General features: G+C 35.5%; 1 protein-coding gene across 1 annotated transcript; it reads right to left on the bottom strand.

The window, feature by feature from the left end:
• Window positions 1–4,763: 4,763 nt before the first annotated feature.
• On the bottom strand, window positions 4,764–24,955 carry LOC121412129 (putative surface protein SACOL0050). The gene is made up of 3 exons (XM_041605035.1): window positions 24,880–24,955; window positions 5,784–6,602; window positions 4,764–4,870 (listed from the first exon to the last, which is right to left on the bottom strand). Exons 1-3 carry the CDS (start codon window positions 24,953–24,955, stop codon window positions 4,764–4,766), a joined length of 1,002 nt encoding a protein of 333 aa, XP_041460969.1.

Below are 24,955 nucleotides of genomic sequence, written 5' to 3'. Positions count from 1 at the left end.
GGTAATTCTGGAACGACACCAACAGTCACAGGACCACTAACTAGGTCACACTTTAAGTCGACCTTATGCAAAGGAACCGACATGAAATTTGGGCCAATACCTTGAACTAAGACGTTGGCATTCTCTGAACTCTCCGGAGGAAGAGCCGAATCCCCTGGCACCATCAGGGACTGTGCAGCCCCTGTATCCCTAAGGATCACCACTGACCTACCAGCAGCACCAGTTGAACAAGGGGATACTTCACCATCATGCAAAAACCTTCTAAAAGTTTCATCAACCTGTTTGACTTTATGAGCAAATACTAGAGAAACACTCTCAACATCTCGATTGGGCTCTGATGGAACAAACTCCATCGAGGGAACACTTGTTTGCTTGACAAAACCCATGTCTTTCTTAACTTTGGTTGGCATTCCAACCAATTTCCAACATGATTCTTTCAAATGTCCCAATTTATGACAATGAGTACAAATTTTGGAACTACGACTCTCAGACCTTTTGGTTGATTCTGTGCCCCCACTAGCCTGATTCTTGTTAGCGTCTTTGTCCTTGCTTGCATATTTTCCCTCACTAGGTTTATTGTGGGATTCAAATGACCCTTTACCTTTCTTTTTCCAATAATTCTTGAAAGGAGGCCTATCTCCACTACCTTTATGTGTGACCTCAAATTCATCAGCTACTATGGCTGCTTTACTGACTTCAGTAACTCTATGGTCATCTAAGTGAGATTTAATGCCAAAAGGAAGACTCTTTTTGAATTCTTCTAGGAGGACAACTTCCCTAAGGTGAACAAAATCTTTGTCAACTTTCTTTTACTGTAGCATAGTCACATGATTGCATTTCAGAGAGTGAAGAATAGACTTTTGCAGCCTTTCCAACGAAAACACTTTGGAGGAGAAGAGTCCAGTATTCCTCGGGCCAATTCAGTCTCTTGGCCACTTTTTCAAATGACACAAAATATGTATCAACTCCCTCTTCATCAAATTTTGGCACAAGGCGAATGTTTTTCGCCACATCAAAGCCTTGGGGAGATTTATCTTTGGCAGAGTTAGTATTAGTATTTGCATGAGCTAACTCCATTTCTTTCAATTTCAACTGGTACTCCAATCTCATTTTCTCCATTTCAATGTTTTCTTTCATCTTTATTTCCTCCAATTGAATGTTTTCTCTGATTCTTTCTTTTTCCAATTCAATGTTTGCCAGTTGGATCTGAGCATCGTCTGAAACAATAACAGAAGTTTCAGACTCCTCTGTAAGCTTCATGTGACTAGCTAACAAGTCAATTATCTCTGCCTTCTTTAAACCTGGGGCTAGAGATACACCCAAATGATCACAAACTGTTATCAAATCATCCTTCTTCAGTGACTTCAAATGATCATATGACAATTCTGTCATTCAAGAAATTCTTCAACATCAAATGTAGCCATAGTGAAATATACACAAATACAAGCAAGTAATAACACAGTACAGTATATTCTAGAACTTTCCAAAAATTTCCAAAATGTTTCCGATTCATATTGGCTTTTGTTTCAAATTGACTTTCGTCTCAAATTGGCTTTCGTTTCCTGAAAAACTGTTTTTAATTTCAAATTGGCTTATACAAATTTGGTTTTCGTTTCCCGGACAAGCCCCCAAAATTATTTGTTACGATACTGCAACAAATAACAATCAAGATGTAATTTAAATTTCCCTTTTTTTTATTACAGGAAATAATTATACATAAATAAAACAAATAATGATCTTACATAAATCTCTTGAAGTGTCTGATGTACAATCCAGGGTTATAGTTCACTGTTATAGTCCAATATATATATTCCAGGTAGGCTGGGAAGATTCCTTATTGATGATGGCGATGATGAAACTGATGTTGAAGTCCGATGAATAATAAAAGTCACTGTAACGAGTTGAAATGTCCGTGAAGACGATGTTGATGATGATTAACAGTCAATTTCAGCAATCCATGGGTTGAAGCGTGTTCATTGAACAGGTTGATGATGTTGATGAGAACTGATAATTTCTCTCTCAAAATAACTGCAAACAGTTCATTGATGCATAAACTGCTCTGATCTGATCTGGTGAAGTGATCTCATATGATGTGATGTGATCTCCTGCTCTCATATGATGTGATGGTGTGATGATATCCTTAAAGAAACTGCAGCTTTATATATTAAATTTCAACTAATCTAGAAGCTTCTAAAAAATGTCACCACCATAGAAGGTTCTAGCACCTTCTTCCAAAAGAACATTCTCCTTTCAGGAGCAGTCAAAATCCAGAAGACTCTTGAATGACCTCATTGAAATCAAGAGTGTCAATAACATAGCTAAGCCTATTGTTCCTAATCTCTATTCAGAAATAACAATACAACTCCTTGGCCTTTAAATAGGCAAGGCCTGCATAATAAAAAGACATCCAGAATGTTCTTTACAATTCTTGGCTATCCTTAAAGGGAAATAACTAATAGATGAATGTAATTGCTTTTAAAATTCTTTTACAATTATTCATATATATAACAGAAAGCTTAAACTTTCCTCTTATTTCGGTATATGTGTATCTTATTCGTTTATTTTTGTGGGTGTATCTCTGTAAGAACGAATGTTTTGATTCGATAACTTTTCTGACGAGTTTTGCAAACGTCTTTTTGCGAAATCAAAAGCTATTTCCGAACTCCTTTGAAACAGATAATTTGCAAACAATTTTGTTTCTAATAAATTGAATCCAAACTTTTATGAACTCTTTTTCATACACAGAGGCGTCGATCATGGGGGGGGCAGGGGGGCGATCGCCCCACAAATGAAAATAATGAGGGGGCAAACATATCGTTTTGCCCCCCCCCCCCCCCAATAATTCCGTATGTGCAAAAAATAAAATAAGATTGTAATGTTACACAGAAATCAGCAAGCGAGACTGAGATACACAACTCATTCTTTATTTAAAATCGTGCTTAAAATGTCCGATTTTCAAATTGGAATATATAAAAACTTTCAGCTCGCGCTTCGCGCTCGCATCATTTCTATAGCGAAATCCTTAGTTTTCATGATTAAATAGATGAACAGAATGACCCGTTTTCAGTTTTAAACCCCCCAAGAATTTCCGCTTCGATTTGCAAAAATCTTTTGTTGGATCTTATTTTATTTATCTTGTTCTTTATCAAAAACTCAATATTTTCAGAACGAAATATCAAAATTTTCAGCTCGCGCTTCGCGCTCGCAACCATTGTTTGGTTTTTTAGATACCCATCTTAATCATTGGTACCAAAAATGCTTAGACTATCAAGCCTTGGCACTCGCGTTATCTGTGTAGTGAGACATGTATTCTCATGAATTACTACAAACAGTCCTAAACAGGCATCTTTTTTTCTGTTATCAGGTCAGTATATCAAAAAATTTAAGCTCGCGCTTCGCGCTCGCATTAATTTGTTGCTGATATATGTGCCTCTATCTCATGAGTCATATATATATATATATATATATATATATATATATAAATATACATGTGTGTATGTACATGTATGTATGTATGTTGTATGTATAAATATATTGCCTTTGCCGTTTTGCCTTTGGAAAGTTAATGATTTTTCCACCCCCAATCTGAAAAATGGATCGACACCCCTGTTCATACATTAATTCTTATGAACGGTGGTAAACACCCCGCAAGCATTTGTAGCTCGGTGAAATACCCCAAAGGCTTCGTTTATTCAAAATTATAAGCAATGATATTATAGAAGAAGAAAGCTAACATACGTGTAACTGCCTATATATATTTCATACGTATTTCATACATATTCTATTACTAGATCATGTATCTACCACTCTGTCATTCAGCCTTCTTCCCCCTCTAGAGCAACATCTATCCCCCTCTCCCCCAACCCTTCCCCATCTCTCTCCCTCCCTCCCTCTCTCTCTCTCCCTCCCTATTTCTCTCTCTTTCACTCTTTCTCTCTCTCTCTTCCCCCTATTTTATAAGTTGTCTGAACTGCAAAAGACATGTCATTTACAATCTATCTATCTTTTTTCAAGTGAAAATGAATTTTCTTTTATGCAAACAACATTCCACATAACCTAGGCCTTTATAGGTCATGACGATATGTTGTAGCGATGTGAACCTTGCACCCATGCACATGCAAGTGTGGCATGTACTAAAAACATAAGTATATTGTGAAGAAAAAAAACGATCATATCCTTTACCGTCATTACCGTGGTATTTCCGTCGAGGCCCTCTCAAGAAAATGAAAATTAATTATCATCTCTAATGTATTAGCTATATGTTGTTCATTAATTCTTATCATAAAAACACAGAATTTAAACAGAAATGCCAGTAGTTGCAGTAAACACTGATTTCATGAGAAAGTCTGTAAAACCAGGCTTAATTGTCAGTATATCATCGAGGATCAATATCATATATTCATAAATTTGTTTATTTCGTTAGGTATTACAGTTATTAGACAATACATAAAAATACAATCACATGACATTGTCTTCATTACTGCTAAAATGAGCTGTATCTGGATATTATCACCTACTTACACTCAAAACATAAATAATTGATCACAGTAAACTTATTAACAAACCAATTATTAGCTTATAATCATTGATACCACAAAATGCTAGCGTGCTGCTAATGCTTTATAAAACACTGCAACAGCAAATATCCTTTAAAATTAAAATCACATATAGTTTTGAACGAATGTGTCAATCGCTTGCTCTTTCTTCGATCAAGAGTGCACGGGTGAAGAACCTAGGGAAAACACCCTACACATGTATATACCCTAGGGTATCAACGGTGGGCATATGCCCTCGTCTACTCCCCTCAATTGCCCGCTACGGGCTCCCGCGTCCACCATAGGGCGCACCGTGACGTTTCCCGAGGCCGGCACTGTAAAAATACAATTACATGTCTTCATTACTGCTAAAATGAGCCGTATCTGGATATTATCACCTGCTTACAATCAAAACATAAATAATTGATCACACTGAACTTGTTAACACACCAATGATTAGTTCATAATCATTGATACCACAAAATGCTAGCGTGCTGCTAATGCTTTATCAAACACTGCATTAGCAAAACAATCATATTTATATTAGAAAAACGATGAGAATATGAATAATTCATACGAAGGGCAATTTACTCGATTTGTTAAAATAGGGTGAGAAGTTTACTAGGACGATCATCGGCATCGTCGTCGTTGAAAGCTGCACAACCATTGTCAAATGCGCAATCGTCACCCTCGCCGTCATCATCACAATCATCATCGTCATTATCACATTTTCTTATCGTCATCATTACAGTAACTTAAAATCATCATCACCATCATTAATAGCACGGTCATCTCCATCGTCATCGTCATCACATTCATCGTCATCATCACAATCATCATCAGCATTGTCATCATTACAATCGTCATCATCACAATCATCATCAGCATTGTCATCATCACAATCGTCATCATCACAATCATCATCAGCATTGTCATCATCACAATCGTCATCATCACAATCATCATCAGCATTGTCATCATTACAATCGTCATCATCACAATCATCATCAGCATTGTCATCATCACAATCATCAGCATTGTCATCATCACAATCGTCATCATCACAATCATCAGCATTGTCATCATCACAATCATCATCAGCATTGTCATCATTACAATCGTCATCATCACAATCACCATTAGCATCGTCATCATCACAATAATCATTAGCATTGTCTTCTTCACAATCGTCATCATCACAATCATCAGCATTGTCATCATCACAATCATCATCAGCATCGTCATTACATTCATCGTCATCATCACAATCATCATTAGCATTGTCATCACTACAATCGTCATCATCACAATCATCATCAGCATTGTCATCATCACAATCGTCATCATCACAATCATCAGCATTGTCATCATCACAATCATCATCAGCATCGTCATCACATTCATCGTCATCATCACAATCATCATCAGCATTGTCATCATTACAATCGTCATCATCACAATCATCATCAGCATTGTCATCATCACAATCGTCATCATCACAATCATCATCAGCATTGTCATCATTACAATCGTCATCATCACAATCGTCATCATCACAATCATCATCAGCATCGTCATCATCACAATAATCATTAGCATTGTCTTCTTCACAATCGTCATCATCACAATCATCAGCATTGTCATCATCACAATCATCATCAGCATCGTCATCACATTCATCGTCATCATCACAATCATCATCAGCATTGTCATCATTACAATCGTCATCATCACAATCATCATCAGCATTGTCATTATCAGCATCGTCATCATCACAATAATCATTAGCATCGTCTTCTTCACAATCGTCATCATCGCAATCATCATCAGCATTGTCATCATCACAATCGTCATTATCACAATCACCATTAGCATTGTCATCATTACCATCGTCATCGTCACAACCATCATCAGAATCGTCTTCTTCACAATCGTCATCATCACAATCATCATCAGCATTGTCATCATCACAATCGTCATCATCACAACCATCATCAGCATTGCCATCATTACAATCGTCATCATCGCAATCATAATCGTCATCATCAATATGTATTTTGATTTTCTCTTACACATCTGGAATTTAAGTCTCACTTTTAAAGTCTTTAGCTTTGGTAACCCCCCCCCCCCCCCTCAAAAAAAAGACATGTCACTATTGCAATTCATTACTAGATAAATTTCAATGCAGGTGCCCCAAACTATGCAGTGGGAAGGATATAAACGAAAAATATGTTTTTATTTGATAAAGGGACCGAACAAAATGAAATATCTTCGTATTCTATACTTGTTTATATATAATATACAAATATTGCATGCACATGAGTTCATTAGGCGATCTATCCTCACGCGAGTTGAGGCTCTGTTCAATCCATTGCACGAAGCCGTTATAGGCTGAGTGCAATGGGGGTGAACACAGCTTCAACGAGAGTGGATAGGTCGCATAATGGACGAATGAAGACATGCATCACTTAGTTTATATAACGAATTTTCTAGATTTTGTTACTTGACAATAGAGAAGAAAAAACAACAAAATCAGATGGAATTAAGACCTATTTTGCCTTTGTCCGACAATTCATTTTCTCTGAAAATATGATTATTTTTCCCCGTGCTTGAAAACAATCATTTTGTTCTTTTGTGACGCACTTTGATTCATGAATCTGAGTGCGCATAGTCAGCCGTACCGTGTTTACACTTGATCGGCTTTTGGTTCAGAACCAAAAGCCGATGCAGAATCGGCGTTTCTTTCTGAATACCGCGTGAAAGTCAATTACAAAGTTAGATTCTCATGAAAGGGTTATTTTTTTCTCGCTCGCTTTGCTCGCTCGGGATTTATATTAAGCACCTTTTTGCTGCGCGCGCCATGCTGTGCCCCCTCTTTTTGTACTTCCATTAAGCTTTTGCCTAATGCTCAGGGTACAATATTTTTTTTAAATCTTGTTCATACCATCATATGACCAGGAATTTATGGCTCATGCCCCCTCCCCCTGCCATCGACCCCTGTTACGCCCTGCTCTCTCTCTCTCTCTCTGTCTCTCTCCATCTCTGTTTCTCAATCTTTATTTCCTTTTGCTTATCTATATATACATTGATTCATTATTCTATTATTACAAAACTGCTTGTTTCGTTGTCCATGTGTTTGTTACAAAGAGATTGATACTTGCATTTCCAAAATTGGAGTTTGTATTGAACCATGTTTTACAATATAGTAGTGAAGAATATTGCAATATAGTTCATTCATGATGAGGCATTTTCAAGGTCGTATATCTAATGTCGTCGGAGCCATGTTTTGCGTAGAACTGTTGCATGGTAACAAGTAAATAACTTCAACTTTATTTTTATACTTTACTTTTGATTTTAGTGAAGTATCACCATGGTAATGATACCAGATTTGTTTGTACCCTTTTCCTTCCATCGTTGATTTTACATAAAATCTTTCTTTTCTAAGTATGTTTAGCTAAAACAAGTTCGATACACTTTGTGCAAGACTTCGGTTTGTGCCGTCATCATCGTTGTTTGGTTTTACTTTAATCGTTGATAGGAAATAAACTAACTCGTATTATTGATAATCTGTCACTTAAATATTTCGTTCTTATTCATTCTACAATAGTAAGGCTCAATGAACTTTGTGAAAAACACATAGCCTAGTTGTCGCACACGAAACACTTGAGTAAAATCATCAAATATATTTTTTCATCTATTTATTGAAATTGTTACGATACTGCAACAAATAACAATGAAAATTTAGTTTTAAATTTAATTTCCTTTTCTTTTATTACAGGAAATAGATCATTAAACATAACAAAAATCAATGATCTTACATCTCTTGAAGTGTCAGTTCTGATAATATTCCAAATTATAATATCCAGGTTGGCTGGCAAGGGTTTCTTAAATTATTGTCCGTAATGCTGTCGATGATGAAATTGATGTTGAAACACGATGAATAATAAGAGTCACTGTAACGAGTTTAAATGTCTGTGAAGACGATGGTGATGATGATTAACATCAATTTCAGCAATCCATGGGTTGAAAAGCGTTCATTAAAACAGGTTGATGATCTCGATGAGAACTGATAATTCCTCTCACAAAGTAACTGCAAACAGTTTATTGATGGCGTGCAAATAATTCCACAGAAGATAAATGTTGTATTCCAGTTGGAGATAAACTACACTCCGACATAAAGTCTGGTGTGAAACTCTGAGTTCTGATTATATATGATTATGTAAATTTACACTATTCTGGAAGCTTCAAGTATTGTCTTCAAAAAGAACATTATCCTTTCTAGAATAGTCCACTTCTGGAAGACTTTTGAATGACCTCAGTGGCACAATGTAAACAACATAGCTAATCCTGTTGTTTTCCACTACCACTAAGAATCTATTGTGTAGCAATCTCTATTCAGAAATAACAAATATTACTCAGCCCATTAATGAACATGCCTAACAAGGCTTTACTGAGACATTCTGGAATATTCTTAATCATTGTATGCTATGAATATCCTTAAAGAAAAAATAACTAAATAAATGTAATTGCTCTTACATCTTACAATTCTATTTATATAAGAAACTATAATTAAGTTTTTCGTGCTATATGTTTTACATTGAAATACTCATGAGATAATGACAATGTACTATGAGCACATGAGCAGAAAGGTTCGATGTACTTTGGGCAAAACACGGAGCTGCCATGGTATTCATCATTTTCAAAACACTTCAGTAATTATCATTTTAGTTAAAAAGTTATATCCGGTGTATGTATATCAGTTATAATTATGTCGTAAGGATCCATATGGCTTCGAAATTAAAATCGATGGCAACATGGGCAAGGCGCGTATCACGTGATATATCATACACAGGAGTACAATGGGAAGGACCTGAATATCCTGGAGATACTTCGAGACCTCTACATGATACCTCTCCGATTACGAAATACAATGCTAAAACAATTACTGCTCATCATGAACACACTTTGGCGACATCTTTCATGTGGGATTTGATCACGTTTACACGTCACGCAAATCACGTTTACAGATTACGTAAATCACATTTACACATCACCACGTGCTTTGTATCAAATCATATCACAATCAAATTTATATTATGTACTGTATATTCTATACTCCTCTCAGGAATGTGTTTTTGCAACTGCAACGGGAATGGATTCAAGAACAGAGTAATGTTTGAAAATGCCTGTCAAAATGACAAAGAACAGGTCGTCCCTAAATTCGGAGCTGCTAAAAAAAGTTGCAATAGATTTTCTCGTTCAAGAAAGCGCATGCGTAGTGTCGTTGTAAAAATTCCCGACTGTTATTGCCATGATCTTCCTGATCACGCTAATAAGGGAGAGTTATTCCCAGTTTCCTATCACTGAACCATAATGATATTTTTTTGTCTATTTTTCCAAAGTTTGAATAATAAATGTGATTCGATAAGAGTAGTTCATCAGACAGTCACTCGAAACAAGATTAATTGATTATACTGTATAAATAGGATAGTTCGATCGGAATATGAGAGTCAGACTTATCGCAAGGTGACCGTTCAACATTCCCCGATACCAGGTGTGCTGCTAATTTCATCTTGTAAAACGCATCCAGTCGTAAAGCTTCTATGACTAAGATTATATTCGGTATATTTGATGATTTGTATTTGAATTCAACTTTTAGTAGCACAACAAAAAATGTTCTCATATTGTTTTAACAGATCTAGCTGTTCAGCAAACATGAAAGGCTCACTTCTGTTGATAGCATTCGTGATCATGGGCATTACATGTATGGGAGGTAAGTCAAATATTCATTAATAACTTTCCTTGGGCGAATAGTTAAGACATGTGGTTTAAGCAGACAGAGTAAAATCAGAAGTAAAAAAAAAATGAAGGAGGAAGAAAAAAATATTAGCTCTTTTTTTTAAGTTAACATGCATGTCCTCGTATGCAATTAGTGGGTTGATGATGTCATCTTCTCACTTATTCTTATACATTTTATTATAGTTTGAACTTATGTATTGTACTTATAATTTCTATCGTCCAAGAATGCCAAAATGTGATTTTAGTCACTAATTCAATCAGATAATTATGTTGAGACATATTCTGTTATGAGGATGGCATGTTTTTTTACAAATAATAAAAAGTGTATACTTATCAAATAATTCTGATTTCATAATAATTACTTCTATGAAATTTTGAAGTTCACCTTGAAGCATTAATATGTATATACAAGATTGATTGTAAAAGTTGGGCCTAAATGTATGAAGAGGTTACAAACAGTATTAAAATACGGGAAAACATTATTGATAATTATGTTTGCCTTGAAATGAGGGACATTATACGATATGACAAACCTAACATGAACTTAGATTTAGATGGTTTATGATAAAACATAAAAGCAATAGGATGCTGTGTATGATAATGGTTTACCAGTCATTTATTGTTATTTATTTATTCGTTTTGAGGGCAAACCGATTCTTTCATATTCATGTTCCTTGTTTTATTATCTATTTTGAAGATTTCTCCCTAGCTCTCCAATGTTATTCATGTGAGAACAATGGGGACAGGGGTGAAACATACTGCCTGGAAAATTTACACGATGAAATGTCTCCTGTAGAGTGTGACCAAGGCGTCACAAAGTGCTACGTAAGTTTATTATTTGTACGGTTAAGACATTGGCGAACCTATTAAGAAATTGTTCGGGGGCACGTATGGAGAATGATAGTCCAGGATAAGCCCCATAGAAAATTGACCAAACCTTGTTTTTTTATATATACAATTTTTTTTTATGGTTTCTTGTCAATTCGAGGGTGCTGATTCCGAATCTGAATGATGCCACTCGTGTAACCTTGAGCATTTTCCGCAAATTGGCAAAATCCAATATGGCCGCCAAAATGGCTGTGAAATGCATGAAATTGTGTAGCAGGAGTGAAATACAATCTTAAAACATAATTTTTGACAAAATATTTATTTTCCCGATATTCAAAGTGGCCGCCATAGGCCATTGTATACACTATCATGTACAATATGAATAGGGAAAACTAGTTTTCACAAAATGAGCACACCACTGCAAAAATCGCGATGTATGAACGAAGTAATATATGCAAATCATCATTACTAATGAGATATATTATTTATTATGTCTAATATTGGAACATTGCTGTATTTTGATATCTAAAATAACCGCCACTGGCCCAAAGAGTATTATGTACAATTGCAATGGCCGGGGCCAAAAAATGACATGATTGAGCATTAAAATTCAGATTATTAAGATAAACGAGTGGAATACTGACTAAAAACATATTTGTAAATATGCCATTTATGTGGTAAATGCTGTATGTTGAAATTCAAAATGGCCGCCATAGCCCCTATGTACAATGCGAATAGAGAAACTAATTTTCACACGAGTAAGAAATATAAAATGCATGTAATTGTGATCTATGAATAAAATATTGTCTAACAACATGTTTTATAGGAAGACATATCATTTATTTTTTCATGCATGAGATAAATACTGTATTATGAAATTGAAAATGGCCCCTATAGGCCCTAACAGTATTATCCACAATGTGAATTGGGACGTATAATTTTGTAAGAATTTGGATTTGCTTGACGTGACTATGACATCCATATAATCCTGTTGTATGAGTAAAACGTTATTTGAAAACATTTTTTTTTAAATCATCGCATTTGTTCTTCCATATAGGTGATAAATACTGTATTTTGACATTCAAAATAACCTCTACAAGCCCTAAATAAATTATGTAACATGCGAACAGGGAAACTAATATTCACAAGAGTGAGAATCATAAAATGCATATAGCTGTGATGTACGGGTAAAGGTATTGTCTTAAACATTATTTTTAACTGAAAACATCACATATGGGTCGTGGACATGGTGGAGGTAATAAATGCTGTACTAAATCCAAAATGGCTGCCATAGGTCCTAAAAGTATTGTGTACATTGTAACATGGGACATATGATTTTGACAGAATTTGGCTTTGCTTGACTCTAAATACTGCATATAATCGTGAATTGTGATGTAAAGGTGAATTTTTGTCTAAAACCATGGTTTCTAACAAGATATATCATAATGTTGTGTAATTAAGGTGATAAAATGCTGCATTTTTGGCCACCAAAGGCACTTATCGTATATATACAATTTGGGTGGAGACAAATGATGTTCACAAAAAGGGCATATGACAGCCATTTAGAATTTTGAAATACAGTATTTATCACCTAAATTACATAAGATATTATATATTTTGTTATAAATCATGTTTTCAGACAATATTCCATTCATACATCACCATTTGACCAAGCAAAGCCACATTCTGTTCAAATGATTTGTTCCCATTCATATTGTGTATAATACCGTAAGGGACTGTAGCGGCCATTTTGACTTTAAAATAATCGTATTTATCATCTAACTGGCAGAATAAATGATATATCTTAATAGAAATGATACTTTCAGACAATATTTTACTCATATATCACTATTACGTGCATTTATGGTGCTCACTCCTCTCAATATTGGTTTCCCACTTTGCATTGTACATAATACGGTTAATGTCGATGGCAGCCATTTTGAAAGTCGAAATACAGTATTTAATACAAACTTGAAACCTGAATGATATATTTCGTTAGAAAATACGTTTTTAGACAGTATCAAGTTAATTTATCACATATATATGCATTGTAGCGCTCAATCTTGTGATTTCTTTTCTCATATTTCTCATTGTGTATAATACTTTTAGGGCATTTGGCAGTCATTTTGAATATCAAAATACAACATTTACCACATACATAGCATATTGATAATATATTTCGTTAATAATTATGTTTATAGTCAGTATTCCAGTTGTTTAATCTTCATAATAAGCATTTTAGTGATCACACTTGAAAATGTTTTGGCTCCCATTGCAATTGTACGCAATACTGTTTGGGCCAGTGGCGGCTATTTTAGATATCAAAATACTGCAATTTTCCCATATATGACATTACAAATTATGTATCTCGTTAGTAATGGTGATTTACATATATTACTTCGTTCATACATCGTGATTTTTTGCATTTTAGTGCTCATTTTTGTGAAAATTATTTTTCCCTATTCATATTGTACATGATAGTGTATACAATGGCCTATGGCGGCCATTTTTGAATATCGGGAAAATAAATATTTTATCAAAAATTATTTCTTAAGATTGTATTTCACTCCTGCTAAACAATTTCATGCATTTCACAGCCAATGAGCGGATAATTTCATGATTTTCATGGGTAATTTGCATATTTTGGCGGCCATATTGGATTTTGCCAATTTGCGGAAAATGCTCAAGGTTACACGAGTGGCATCATTCAGATTCGTAATCAGCACCCTCGAATCGACAAGAAACCATCAAAAAATATTGTATATATAAAAAAACAAGGTTATGCCTCTTCTATCCTGGACTATGAGAGATTATTTGACAAATAAAACGTGTAAAGTTCGCAGCACTAATAGGGCTTTGCCTTTTAACTGCTTCTTCATACATATGTACTCCTTTTTCAAAATGTTTTCCAATTATGTATCATTATTCTACAATTTGTCCATGTAATGTAATTTTCAATGTACCTTGTTTGTGTTGTTTTTTTAAAATGAATGGAATAAATGCTAATCAAACAATCAATCAATCATGGGGGGGGGCTTGCTAAATATTTCCTTGGGAAAATGTGCCCCCTCCCCCTTTAGAAAAATGGCAGAATATGAGTAATATAATGATCAGACTTGTTGCTAATGAGCAGACTTCCTCTTAACGTTTTCATTATCTGTGCAATAATTTTCTAATTATACTGTCAAATTTTATTTACAAATCTATTAATTTACTTGAATTATTATTTTTTTGTTCATTTAGACTTCTTTTACCCTTGAATTTTCCTTCATAAGTAAGAAAAAGAAGACTTTTTGTCAACCCAAGCAAGAAGATTTGCATTATTAATTGGGAAAATGTGTCAAATCCTTTTATTATGTGAGACAAATTATGTTATGCTACCTTTAAAGGCAATCCATTTTCAAGAGGTTATTGATTCCTTGACCAGATTTAATTATATGCTTGACAGGACAAACAGAAAGGGATTCATGTGTTTCAATAGCAATGGTGTATCGAGTCACTTTTGAAGGAGCTAGATATGGCAGATCAGGTAAAATGTATTAAATCTCTGTAAGGGAGTGAAGCGAGCTCGCAAATATTCCCACTTTTTTATTACAATATCAAATTTTTTTATCAGATTTTGACATAATATTTAGAAAATAATAACATATTTACTTCCTATTTTTCCTTTTATTTCTTTTCAACTTTGTTTTCTTGGTCATTATTTTTAATTTAGGGGGAGGGGAGCATCCCCGAGTCCCGCCCATCTGTATGGCACTTTTCAAAAGGCACCATTACCTTTGTAGCACAAAATGAAAGGATTTGGAAAAAAAAATACACGCTCTCCTATACTTCGAATAATACAAAATTTATTTACTTGAAGAAGGAATATTCAAAGCTAAATTGAGAACATATTAAAAAGAAACAACAACAGGACAATTCAAGCAAATAAATAGATTTGAAAATGATTTTTGACCACATAATTTGAAAATTATGGCAAACATTATAAGAAGGTGAAGGGGAAATCTACTGATTAGCAATAAATCCGATCATCATGTTTTTCATTCTATGCCAATTTAGCACAAAGCCTCCTTTATAGCCCAAGACAAAAACATTCCGTGTTCGCTCAAGCATGAACGAAACTAAATGTTTTAAATGGCATTTGAAAGATAAGACTTCAGAGCACTTATTAACACCAAAATATAGGCATCATAATTTGAAACAAAAATTTTATAGACTGTTCAAATCTTTCCCTTTTTTGATACGTACTGCATATTTACCTTTTCAGCTTTTGTTATTTTGTAATTTTCATAATAAATTTGAAAAATCATAAAACAAGCAAAATTAACATAGCATCATTGCAAGTTTTCTTTGACTGTTTACCGTGTATAAACAAACCACAACAAAGAAGCGATTTTGGCACAACAGAGTAATCAAGCTCCGACCCACCATCCCCCATACTTCTGTCCCGTTGTTAATAGTAGGGACTTTTCGTTCGACTATATATACGGAGGATTCAAGAACAGAGTACATGTAAATGTTTTGTCAAAATAATGCCCGTCAAATGACAAATAACAACTTAAAAATGTTTTCGAAAAATGGTAACCGGACGGTAGTTTTGTCCTTGTTCAGGAGCTGATGAAAAATTGCACATGTATCATTTTGTTCAGAATCAAACGCTTAACTGCTGTTTTTATTCAACAAAAAAAAATACATTCTTCTCGAATTTTCTTTAATTTTTCATTTCATTTATATTCCACAAATCAATCAAAATACAAAGAAAAACATACACCTCATTCCGAAATAGTATGCATAATTACAATATGAATGCAGATTCTAAGTGGATGGACCTAAAGTAAAGCAAAAGCTTGTTGTGGATAGGCCCTTAATTTTCTTATCCGTCGCTGAGCGGAAATTCCCTATGCTTTTCATCAATATCGGTGTTATCTTGATCTTATTGTTCCTTGATGAATCAATTAAAAAACTTTTCACTAAAATAACTTTACGTGTTATCTTGTATAATTGAATTGATTCAAGCAATTTACATGTACAGTATATGAATTGGAGTGATCAGCATGAATTTCTCACACATTCTGCCTCGTTATCTTCTATAGGTTAGACTTCTCAGCTACATTAACCACGACACTATGAAGGTCGAGTCCGTTAACATCGAACGGCGTTGCAAGCAGAGCAGAGATGATTGTGAATTAGACACTGTTCAGATTGTTGACGGAAAAGAGTATGTTAACTACTCAGCTTGTTGTATCGACGACAATTGCAACGATCAGGACATGCGTACAATCCACTCCGAAACTTGAAATGAAAAGAAAACTGACAGACACATTACATTACGTTCTGACTTTGGCATTTAGATATACCCCCCCCCCCCGCCGCTCGCGGAGTTATGTTTTTCCCCCACCTTTGTTGTGGAAGCCAATACGAATATTCCAATATGACTAGTCATGACTTGCGTCTTAGGAACAAGAGTACGCATGTGCGTGAACATTTATTGTCAGTGGTCGTCGTTAACGTTAGCGCTCACGTTGCCACAAATGAACCAGCACTCTCAAATTATACCCTTGCATTAAGCCAGGCTGACACTTGCACAACTTTTGGCCACGATTTTGTCGTGGCAAGTCGTGCCATTTTGGGGCACGAACTGGGAGGCTCCCGCACTGTTTTACGACTAGTTTACGCACTTCCCACATTGGCTAGACGAGTTTGCGCAATTCGGACGTTGTTGTGCTGAACTATTCGTGAACACGACGTGAGCTGTTCGTGAACCATTCGTGACAGTCGTGGCATGACGCGCACTGCCACGCACTGGCACGCATCCTCCCGCATCGTCCCGACGAGTTCACGAACAGTTTGCGCATAGTTCACGACCCGGTGGCTAAATTTTGTCGTGACCAAAATTTTGAACATTTCAAAATTCTCGTCCCGACATGGCACGCAGTCACGACATGTCACGACGTGTTTACGCATACTTCACGCCAGTTCACGACTAGTTTGCGCACTGGCACGACTTGAGTCGTGCCAATGCGTGACACAAAATCGTGCAAGTGTCAGGCTGGCATTAGTTACATAGGCCTTATATTTAGATACAATTCTTAAACACTAATCGAATTGCCATTAATTACAAGACAAAATGCTAGACTAGGGCTAACTTAGGCTAGCGCATTAACCTTATCTCAAATCTGGACCTGTCTAATGCCGAATAATACCATGGTTAACTTCCAACTGGTCAATTCCGAACTTTACATTTAATTAGGTTACACAATTATCTTATAGTAGCCTTTAACAGGTCTATAGTCCGTATACAGAACTAGTCCTAGATTTAAATATTTTTTTCTTAGATCTAGTCTAGTCTCTAGACTTTGATAGACTCTGATCTACGCTGTATCAGCATGGAACGTATTCAAACGTCAGGCACAGTGAGCAGAACATGCACGTAAACTGTCTAGATCAATGTTTAACGCACGGCTCTGTATTACATTGCAATCACGGAGTAAACTCGTGATCTTGACCCCCGTCTTGATCAACAAAATATAATACATCGATCTGCATTTCTTTTTTTACCAATTATTACGTTTTTAATTTCCCATGCTCCAAATCGGCAATTGTGTTACTAGCATCTAGATCTAGTTCTATGTACGGACTGGACCTATTAAACCAAGGCTACCAAGCTCATTGGTCTAAGGTTTACAAGTAAACGCAAAGTTCGGAATTAAACATTCTGAAATAACCATGGCACTAGTCAGCCGCTGGCATTGTCACGTGGCCAGATTTGAGATAAAGTTATATGCGCTAGCCTAGGCTAAGCATTTTTTCCTGTCATTATCTGAAAGTTGATAAGTGTTTTAAAATTGGATCTACATATAGACCGAAGCCTCTAAGGCTAATATAAGGGTAGGCCTACCGCCAATTTGAAAGTGCTGATTCATTCATGGCAACGCGAACGACCACAATTGTTTTTTATTCCGAAGACGAAAGTCATGAATATTCATATTGGTTTCCACAAATGCGGTGGGAAAAATAATTTCGCCCCCCCCCCCCCGCTCCTCTACTACCACATCTGCCCACCCCTCCAGAGTCACAGTCCCAAAGTCAAATACTTCTCTTCATCAATCCATATATTCCAAGGACGGCTCGGCTGTGGAATTCACTCCCCTCCAACACATTCCTATTAGCTCCCAACAAGGACAGATTTAAGAACAGTGTTAATTCATGTTTGATTAGTTTGATGTAAAACCTTGTTCTTTGATTAAATTATGGTTTGTTTTTTTATAATGGGAACATCAGGCCCAAAGAACAATCTAAAAAAATAAAATACGCTAAAAGTCATGAGTAATCAATACTACCCTATTCGTCTCATTATTCTTAGTTTTTAATAAAACATGGCTATTTGATTGTTATTGTTGTTTCAATATACAATTATATATTATATATGATTTCAATATATGATGATAACGTTAAACACAAAAAAGTGTTAACATATTAAAAACAAGGTTAGAATAATATTGGCAAATTGGCTGTGTTAATGAATTTGCTTATCAAATGACAAAAACGCACGACTGCTGTTCGAGATTTTGATTTTATTAAATATAGGTAATTTGCGATCATTTTAGCACTTTGATATACTGAGCAATGAATGAGTGGAAGCAAAAATCCAAAAGATCTGCAATCCCACAAGCCAAACACCGGACAAATTTGTAATCATGCGAAATAAATAAAATAAACAACGATGGTGATAGTTTTTCTCAGATTCATGGTAACAAATTGTATAACAATTAGGATTTCGTGTCCATGTTCCTCCAGATATTATATCATCCAAAGATTGTTTTATCTAACAAATTGCCCGTTAGGAATCAGTGATACCTCTTTCCTGGACTCTGTTTTACAAAATCCCCATGACATAAAAATATTCCAAAAGAGCATCAATAATGTTACTACATAATAACATATCTTTGGAAATGTGTAGTGAATCTATGAAACCTGCATGGGGCTAATAAACAGGAGTAGAACAAAGTATTTTTGGAGACTGACAGGTCACTTACATGTGCACAAACAACCATTTTGAAACTCTCTATCAGACACTTACACTGTACCTTACTTACCTTAATCATTGATGCGTTCCAAAAGAACTAAATGTCTATTTCATTTTTATTTGATTGATAGTTGAATCACTTTCATGACTTGGGACACAGAATCTGGGAGAGAGTTTTACTATAAATGTTGGATATTTTGTCGTGATTACTCATGTTCCTTTTACTGATCGACTGCCTCTTTCTATTGTAAACATAGCTGTCGGAGATAAATTTATGAAATTGGATTATATGGAATAATTTCTTCATGTCTATGAATATTGTGTATTGGCATAACCCTAGGTAATCAAATGTGATATATAAATGCTACCTAAAAAAATGTGTTATGGCAAATACTGTGCAGCCATTTTCGCCTGCTGGTATAAATAAATTTACTTTTCCTCTTCGGTCTGCATTCACACATTCATTTCTGAAAGGGTGGTAAATTATCTCTACATTATTTATACATTTAAGCTACATTTCTGGTGACAGTTATAGTTTGTAAATGTATATTTGGTGACATTTCGAGGTGTATAACATTAAAGCATATCAAACGAAAGCTTCAATTTTCCTCTTATTTTGGTATATGTGTATTATATTCGTTTATTTTTGTGGATGTATCTCTGTAAGAACGAATGATTCGATTCGATTCTTTTCTGACGCAGTCAGACCGCAGGTCCCTATGCTAATGAGCAAAAAGGCCAGATTCATCCAAATCATCTCGTGACTGAATCCTCCTCCTTGCAGCATCTCGTGATTCGTGAGATTTTCTTTCTATAAGAATTTACCTGTTTTAACCTCTAGTTAAATGAAATATCATTGCACCATCAGATAGAGTAGAAGTTACTCTTTCATATTGGTCATTTATTTTGTATTCAATATTTTGATAAATAAGTAAATTTCTGGCCTGAAACTGTGCCTCAAAACTGAATTTTCTTCCACTGTTTTCTTTTGCAAATTGTGCAAAACTTTTATTTTGAGCCTCAATGAAATATACATCACCATAAAGCTGAACTTCTGTACTTTCTCACAATGCCACTCTTGATATGCGGCACCTTTTAATTGGGTCAAGATCACACTTTTCCCACCAAGGTACAAGACGAGAATTCTGAAATTTTGTATATGAAATCCAAAGTTCTGATTGGCTGGATAAGGTTCTCAGAACAACCCCGGGAGAACAACAGGCGCGGGTAGTTTGAGATTACCACATGTGAAGTGTGACCTTCCCATGAACCATGGCACTGGAACCGTTGGAATGTGCTAGTGTGTGGTCTCTTTGACCAATCAGAGTGCAGTATTCTTGTTTTCAAGGTGCTTTATGTACTTGGACAATGAAAAGTGTGATTTTGACCCGATTAAAGCAATTCTTATTTTGAAACCTATACCATTTTAAAGCATACATATTCAGATTTATCATGATCTAAAAATCATTTGGGCTCAAACAAAAATAAAGTGTAAAAATAGCTGCTTTTCTCAGGTGAAAATAATTATTTTGTAGCATATTTTAGATCAAAATTTTAATCTATATTACAAAATTTTTGAAAAAAAATCGAATACATTACCTGAAAGAATGATTCTTCTTCTTCTTTACAATGATACCAAAATCATGAAATTCTATGCACAATTAGAGCAGCTATGACCGAATGAAAAGAGGTGTTTTGGTCCGCATCAAGCTCATTAAGTATGCAAAATCTCACAAGTCATGAATATCACTTGGATGAAAGAAGCCACTTTTTGGGGACCTGCCTACTGACTGGACGAGTTTCGCAAACGCAGAAGACTGCCTGTAGAGCAAACACCCTAGAGCACTTTTGTGTCTACCCGAAGGTATTCGAGGGGAGGGACGAGTGTGTCTGCCCGCACCCTCAATCGCCCACGTCCCAAATTGACTGCGCCCGAACTTGCCCTAGGGCACACTAGCATTAGGTTTACATGTACTTCGTTTTCTTGTGATAGACCATTATAATTGTCAAAACTAGCGTGATCGGAAAATGTTGTAGATTCCATTTTGAAATTTAAATATATAGATATTTTCTTTTCTCATTCTTTCCGCCATTCTAGTATCTTTTTTCACTTTTGATGATTTTTCCTTATTCTTTCTTTCCCTTCCGCCTTTCTTATTTCTCTTCTTTCTTTGTTTCTGTAAAAAAATGAAGAAAAGGTTTCTTGTATGAAATAGTTGTGATTTAATGTAATTGAGTGAAGAATGATCCATTCTTTATCTTTTTAGATAAGTCATTTCTCCATACGTACCCACCCCCTCCAATCAGTGTTAACTATACACCTACAATCTCATCTCCTGAATGATTAGTGTAAAATCTTTCTAGATTTTCAAAACAGTCTTTGTTAAGTTTTAACGGGGGACACAGGGTGGAAAGAAGAAAGGCATAATTATTAACAAATAAAAACAATTGAGAAGCCTTGATTTTTTTTTTGTAAATCAAAATTTACAAGTTATTAACAGAAGTCCACACACCACTAGCAATGACTAGTTGATTACATTTTATATCAATTAAGGAAACACTAAATGTGACAAACTGAAGATAAAACAGAAAAATGAGCGTTATGGGCATTTGCGAATTCACTTTATGTGAAAACGTGCAATCAATTGAGATCATCAGTTCTTTGATAAAAAACAGTAATATAAAACCTAGTAAGGGAATGGAAGGTTGAAATTAATATAATTGACCAAGATCTTACAAAGTAGACGTACCACAAAGCGAACACCTGCAAAACTGGCTGTACTCATCATGCTCATCGACTTTTTTTTGTTTTGTTCTTTTTTTATTGTTAACAGTCCGGGATAGTCTTGCTCCTCGTTCACCCACCCATCTCCTTTGATCACATCCGCCTCCACATCATGGCAGAATGTTCTCAGAAATGGAGGTGGTCATTAATTTGTTGATGGGTGAACAACGATAAATAAGGATATTCTTTCCATTACCCTTCAAATCGGGTCTCTAAAACCCCTCCTTTTGAAATCTTCAAAAAGAAAAAAAGGGAATATAAAAATGGAGAAGGAAAAGATAGGTAGGGATCAAGACAAGAAAAGAAAGGGAAGAAAGGAAATGAAGAGGGATGAACAACGGAGGAGGATAAATGAGAGAGAAAATAGGAACGGGAGAAATGAAGGATAGGAAGGGAAAGAGAAAGTAAAGATTGAAACGAGGGAAAGATAAGTAGAAGAAGGAAAAAGGAAAGGGGAAGAAAAGAAAGGTTAAAAGGAGGAAGAGAGGGAAGATCAAGAATGGAAAGGGACGAATGGAAAACATATAGAAAAAATAGATTGAGAGAGAAAGTAAACGATAGATTAAGAGAAAAGTTGATGACGAGAGGCGCGCGCACATATAAAATGACGGATAATGACAAAGATCTGGAAGAGATGAGAGTAGTGAAGAAAGGGACAGGAGGGAGGGAAAACTATGAACAAAATTGAAGAGGGTTCCAGCATTTTGATGAGAATAGCAATTGACGAAATTATCAAGCTGTATTCAGCGCCGCCAGTTCATCCTTTTAAATGCTAATGTTTCCGAAGCTATTTTCATAACAGCACATAAAGAGGGAGGGAGTGGGGATGGCAATAAGGATCATTTACTTTTCTTGGTATAATATTCATTAGGTCTAACTGTTTTTTCATAAATTGTCCATACGGTATCAATTACTCCAATTTCGTTGTAAATAAACTAGACCATTTTGGGTGAGTCTTCATGGTCTTTCGGGGGGGGGGGGATAACACGGATGTATACCAAATTGTAATTTTAATTAATTTAATTAACACCTCAAGTCGAAATAACCCCTGTCAATCACCATGCGTGTGCCTAACTGAGAAAAATAAAATTTATAACTAAATAATGCATCACTATCGGCTACACTGTGTATATACCTGTATATATAATTATGAAACAACTGTTTCGTGTATTCTAAGGATATATATAAAATATACTTTCACAAGTCTATGCTATGCATGGCATTACATTTCATGTTTGAAAGAGAGAGAAAATAGTTTGAGAGAGGGATTGAGAGAAAAACCAAACTAGAAATAAAAAAGAAAATCAGATGACGAGGGTGCATATAAAGTGACGTCTACTGATATAAAGATCGGGAAGAGATGAGAGCTAGTGGTTAAGATAAATAGAGGGAAAGAAAGGAAGGGGAAGAAGATGAGGAAAATTCAAGAGGGGTTCAAGCATTTTGATGAGAATGATAATATCTCTTCTCTTTTTCTCTCCTTTCCCTTCTTTCTTTTCTTTGTTTTTTCCTTTCCTCTCTCTCTCTCCCTTTTCCCCTCTATCTTATCTTTCTCTCCCTTCCCCTTCCTTTTCAATTTCCCCTACCTTATCCATCTATTTTTTTACTCTTTTCCCAAGTTTATTTTCTTTGTCCTCCCCTTCACTTTTTCTCTCTCTCTAACCATTTTTTCCCTTCCATCTATTTTCTCAATTTTTTAAATACTTCCCTTCCTTATCCATTCTCTTCCTCCTTCTTTCTTTGCTTTGCCATCCACCTTCACTCTCTTCTCTCTCTATCTCACCTTCGCTTTTTTCCTCCCCTCTATTTTCTCTCCTTTCTGCCTCTTAAAAAATCTTCCCCTTCCTCATTATCCCTTCTCCTTTCCATATTTTTTTCTTTTCTTTATCCTCCCCTTCCTTCTTTCTCCTATTGTTTTTTTTTTTCTTTCCTCTATTTTATCCTTCTCTCCTTTTCCCTTCCTTTCTTCTCTCCCTTCCCCTTCTCTCTCTTTTTATATTTCTCTATCTCTTTCCTTCTCTTTTCCCTTCATCCCTTCTTCTTTGCCTTTTTTTTTCAATTTCCCTTTCTTCTTCTCATATCCCTTATCTGCATCCCACGGTTCCGCGCCTGAACGATATCAGGGTATAATTAAAGCATGATCATGCAGACGACCTCCGGACAGTTAGCACCAACATCGACAAATGTTAGAAACTCATCATGATCAACGTTGTCTTAGAATGAAATAAGGGACGACCACGGGAGAAATAACATTAATAGGAAAAGGGTCCTTTACGCGGATGTCAGTGTGTATTCGATAACAAGAATTGATTTGGTGAAAAAAAATGAAATCACAGTTATCACACCAAAGTTTTTAAAACTGTATGAGACATTTTGAAAGTTGAGAAGAAAAAACGGTCTTGAAAACCTACATGTATACTTGATATGGGATTAAAATCACATACATGTATAGTTTTGAACGAATGTGTCAATCGCTTGCTCTTTCTTCGATCAAGAATGCACGGGTGAAGAACCTAGGGAAAACACCCTATACATCTATATACCCTAGGGTATCAACCGCGGGCATATGCCCTCGTCCACTCCCCTCAATTGCCCGCTATGGGCTCCCGCGTTCACCCTAGGGCGCACCGTGACGTTTCCCGAGGCCGGCACTGTAAAAATACAATTACATGTCTCCATTACTGCTAAAATGAGCCGTATCTGGATATTATCACCTGCTTACAATCAAAACATAAATAATTGATCACACTGAACTTATTAACACAATAATGATTAGCTCATAATCATTGATACCACAAAATGCTAGCGTGCTGTTAATGCTTTATCAAACACTGCATTAGCAAACAGGCATATTTCTATTAGGAAAACGATGAGGATATGAATAATTCATAGGAAGGGCAATTTACTTGATTTGTTAAGATAGGGTGAGAAGTTTACTAGGACGATCATCGGCATCGTCGTCGGTGAAAGCTGCACAACCAT

This window comes from Lytechinus variegatus, chromosome 3, assembly GCF_018143015.1.
Source record: "Lytechinus variegatus isolate NC3 chromosome 3, Lvar_3.0, whole genome shotgun sequence".
NCBI lineage: Eukaryota > Metazoa > Echinodermata > Echinoidea > Temnopleuroida > Toxopneustidae > Lytechinus > Lytechinus variegatus.
The sequence above is the reverse complement of the archived record's forward strand: the minus strand, read 5'-3'. Positions and strand labels throughout refer to the sequence as shown.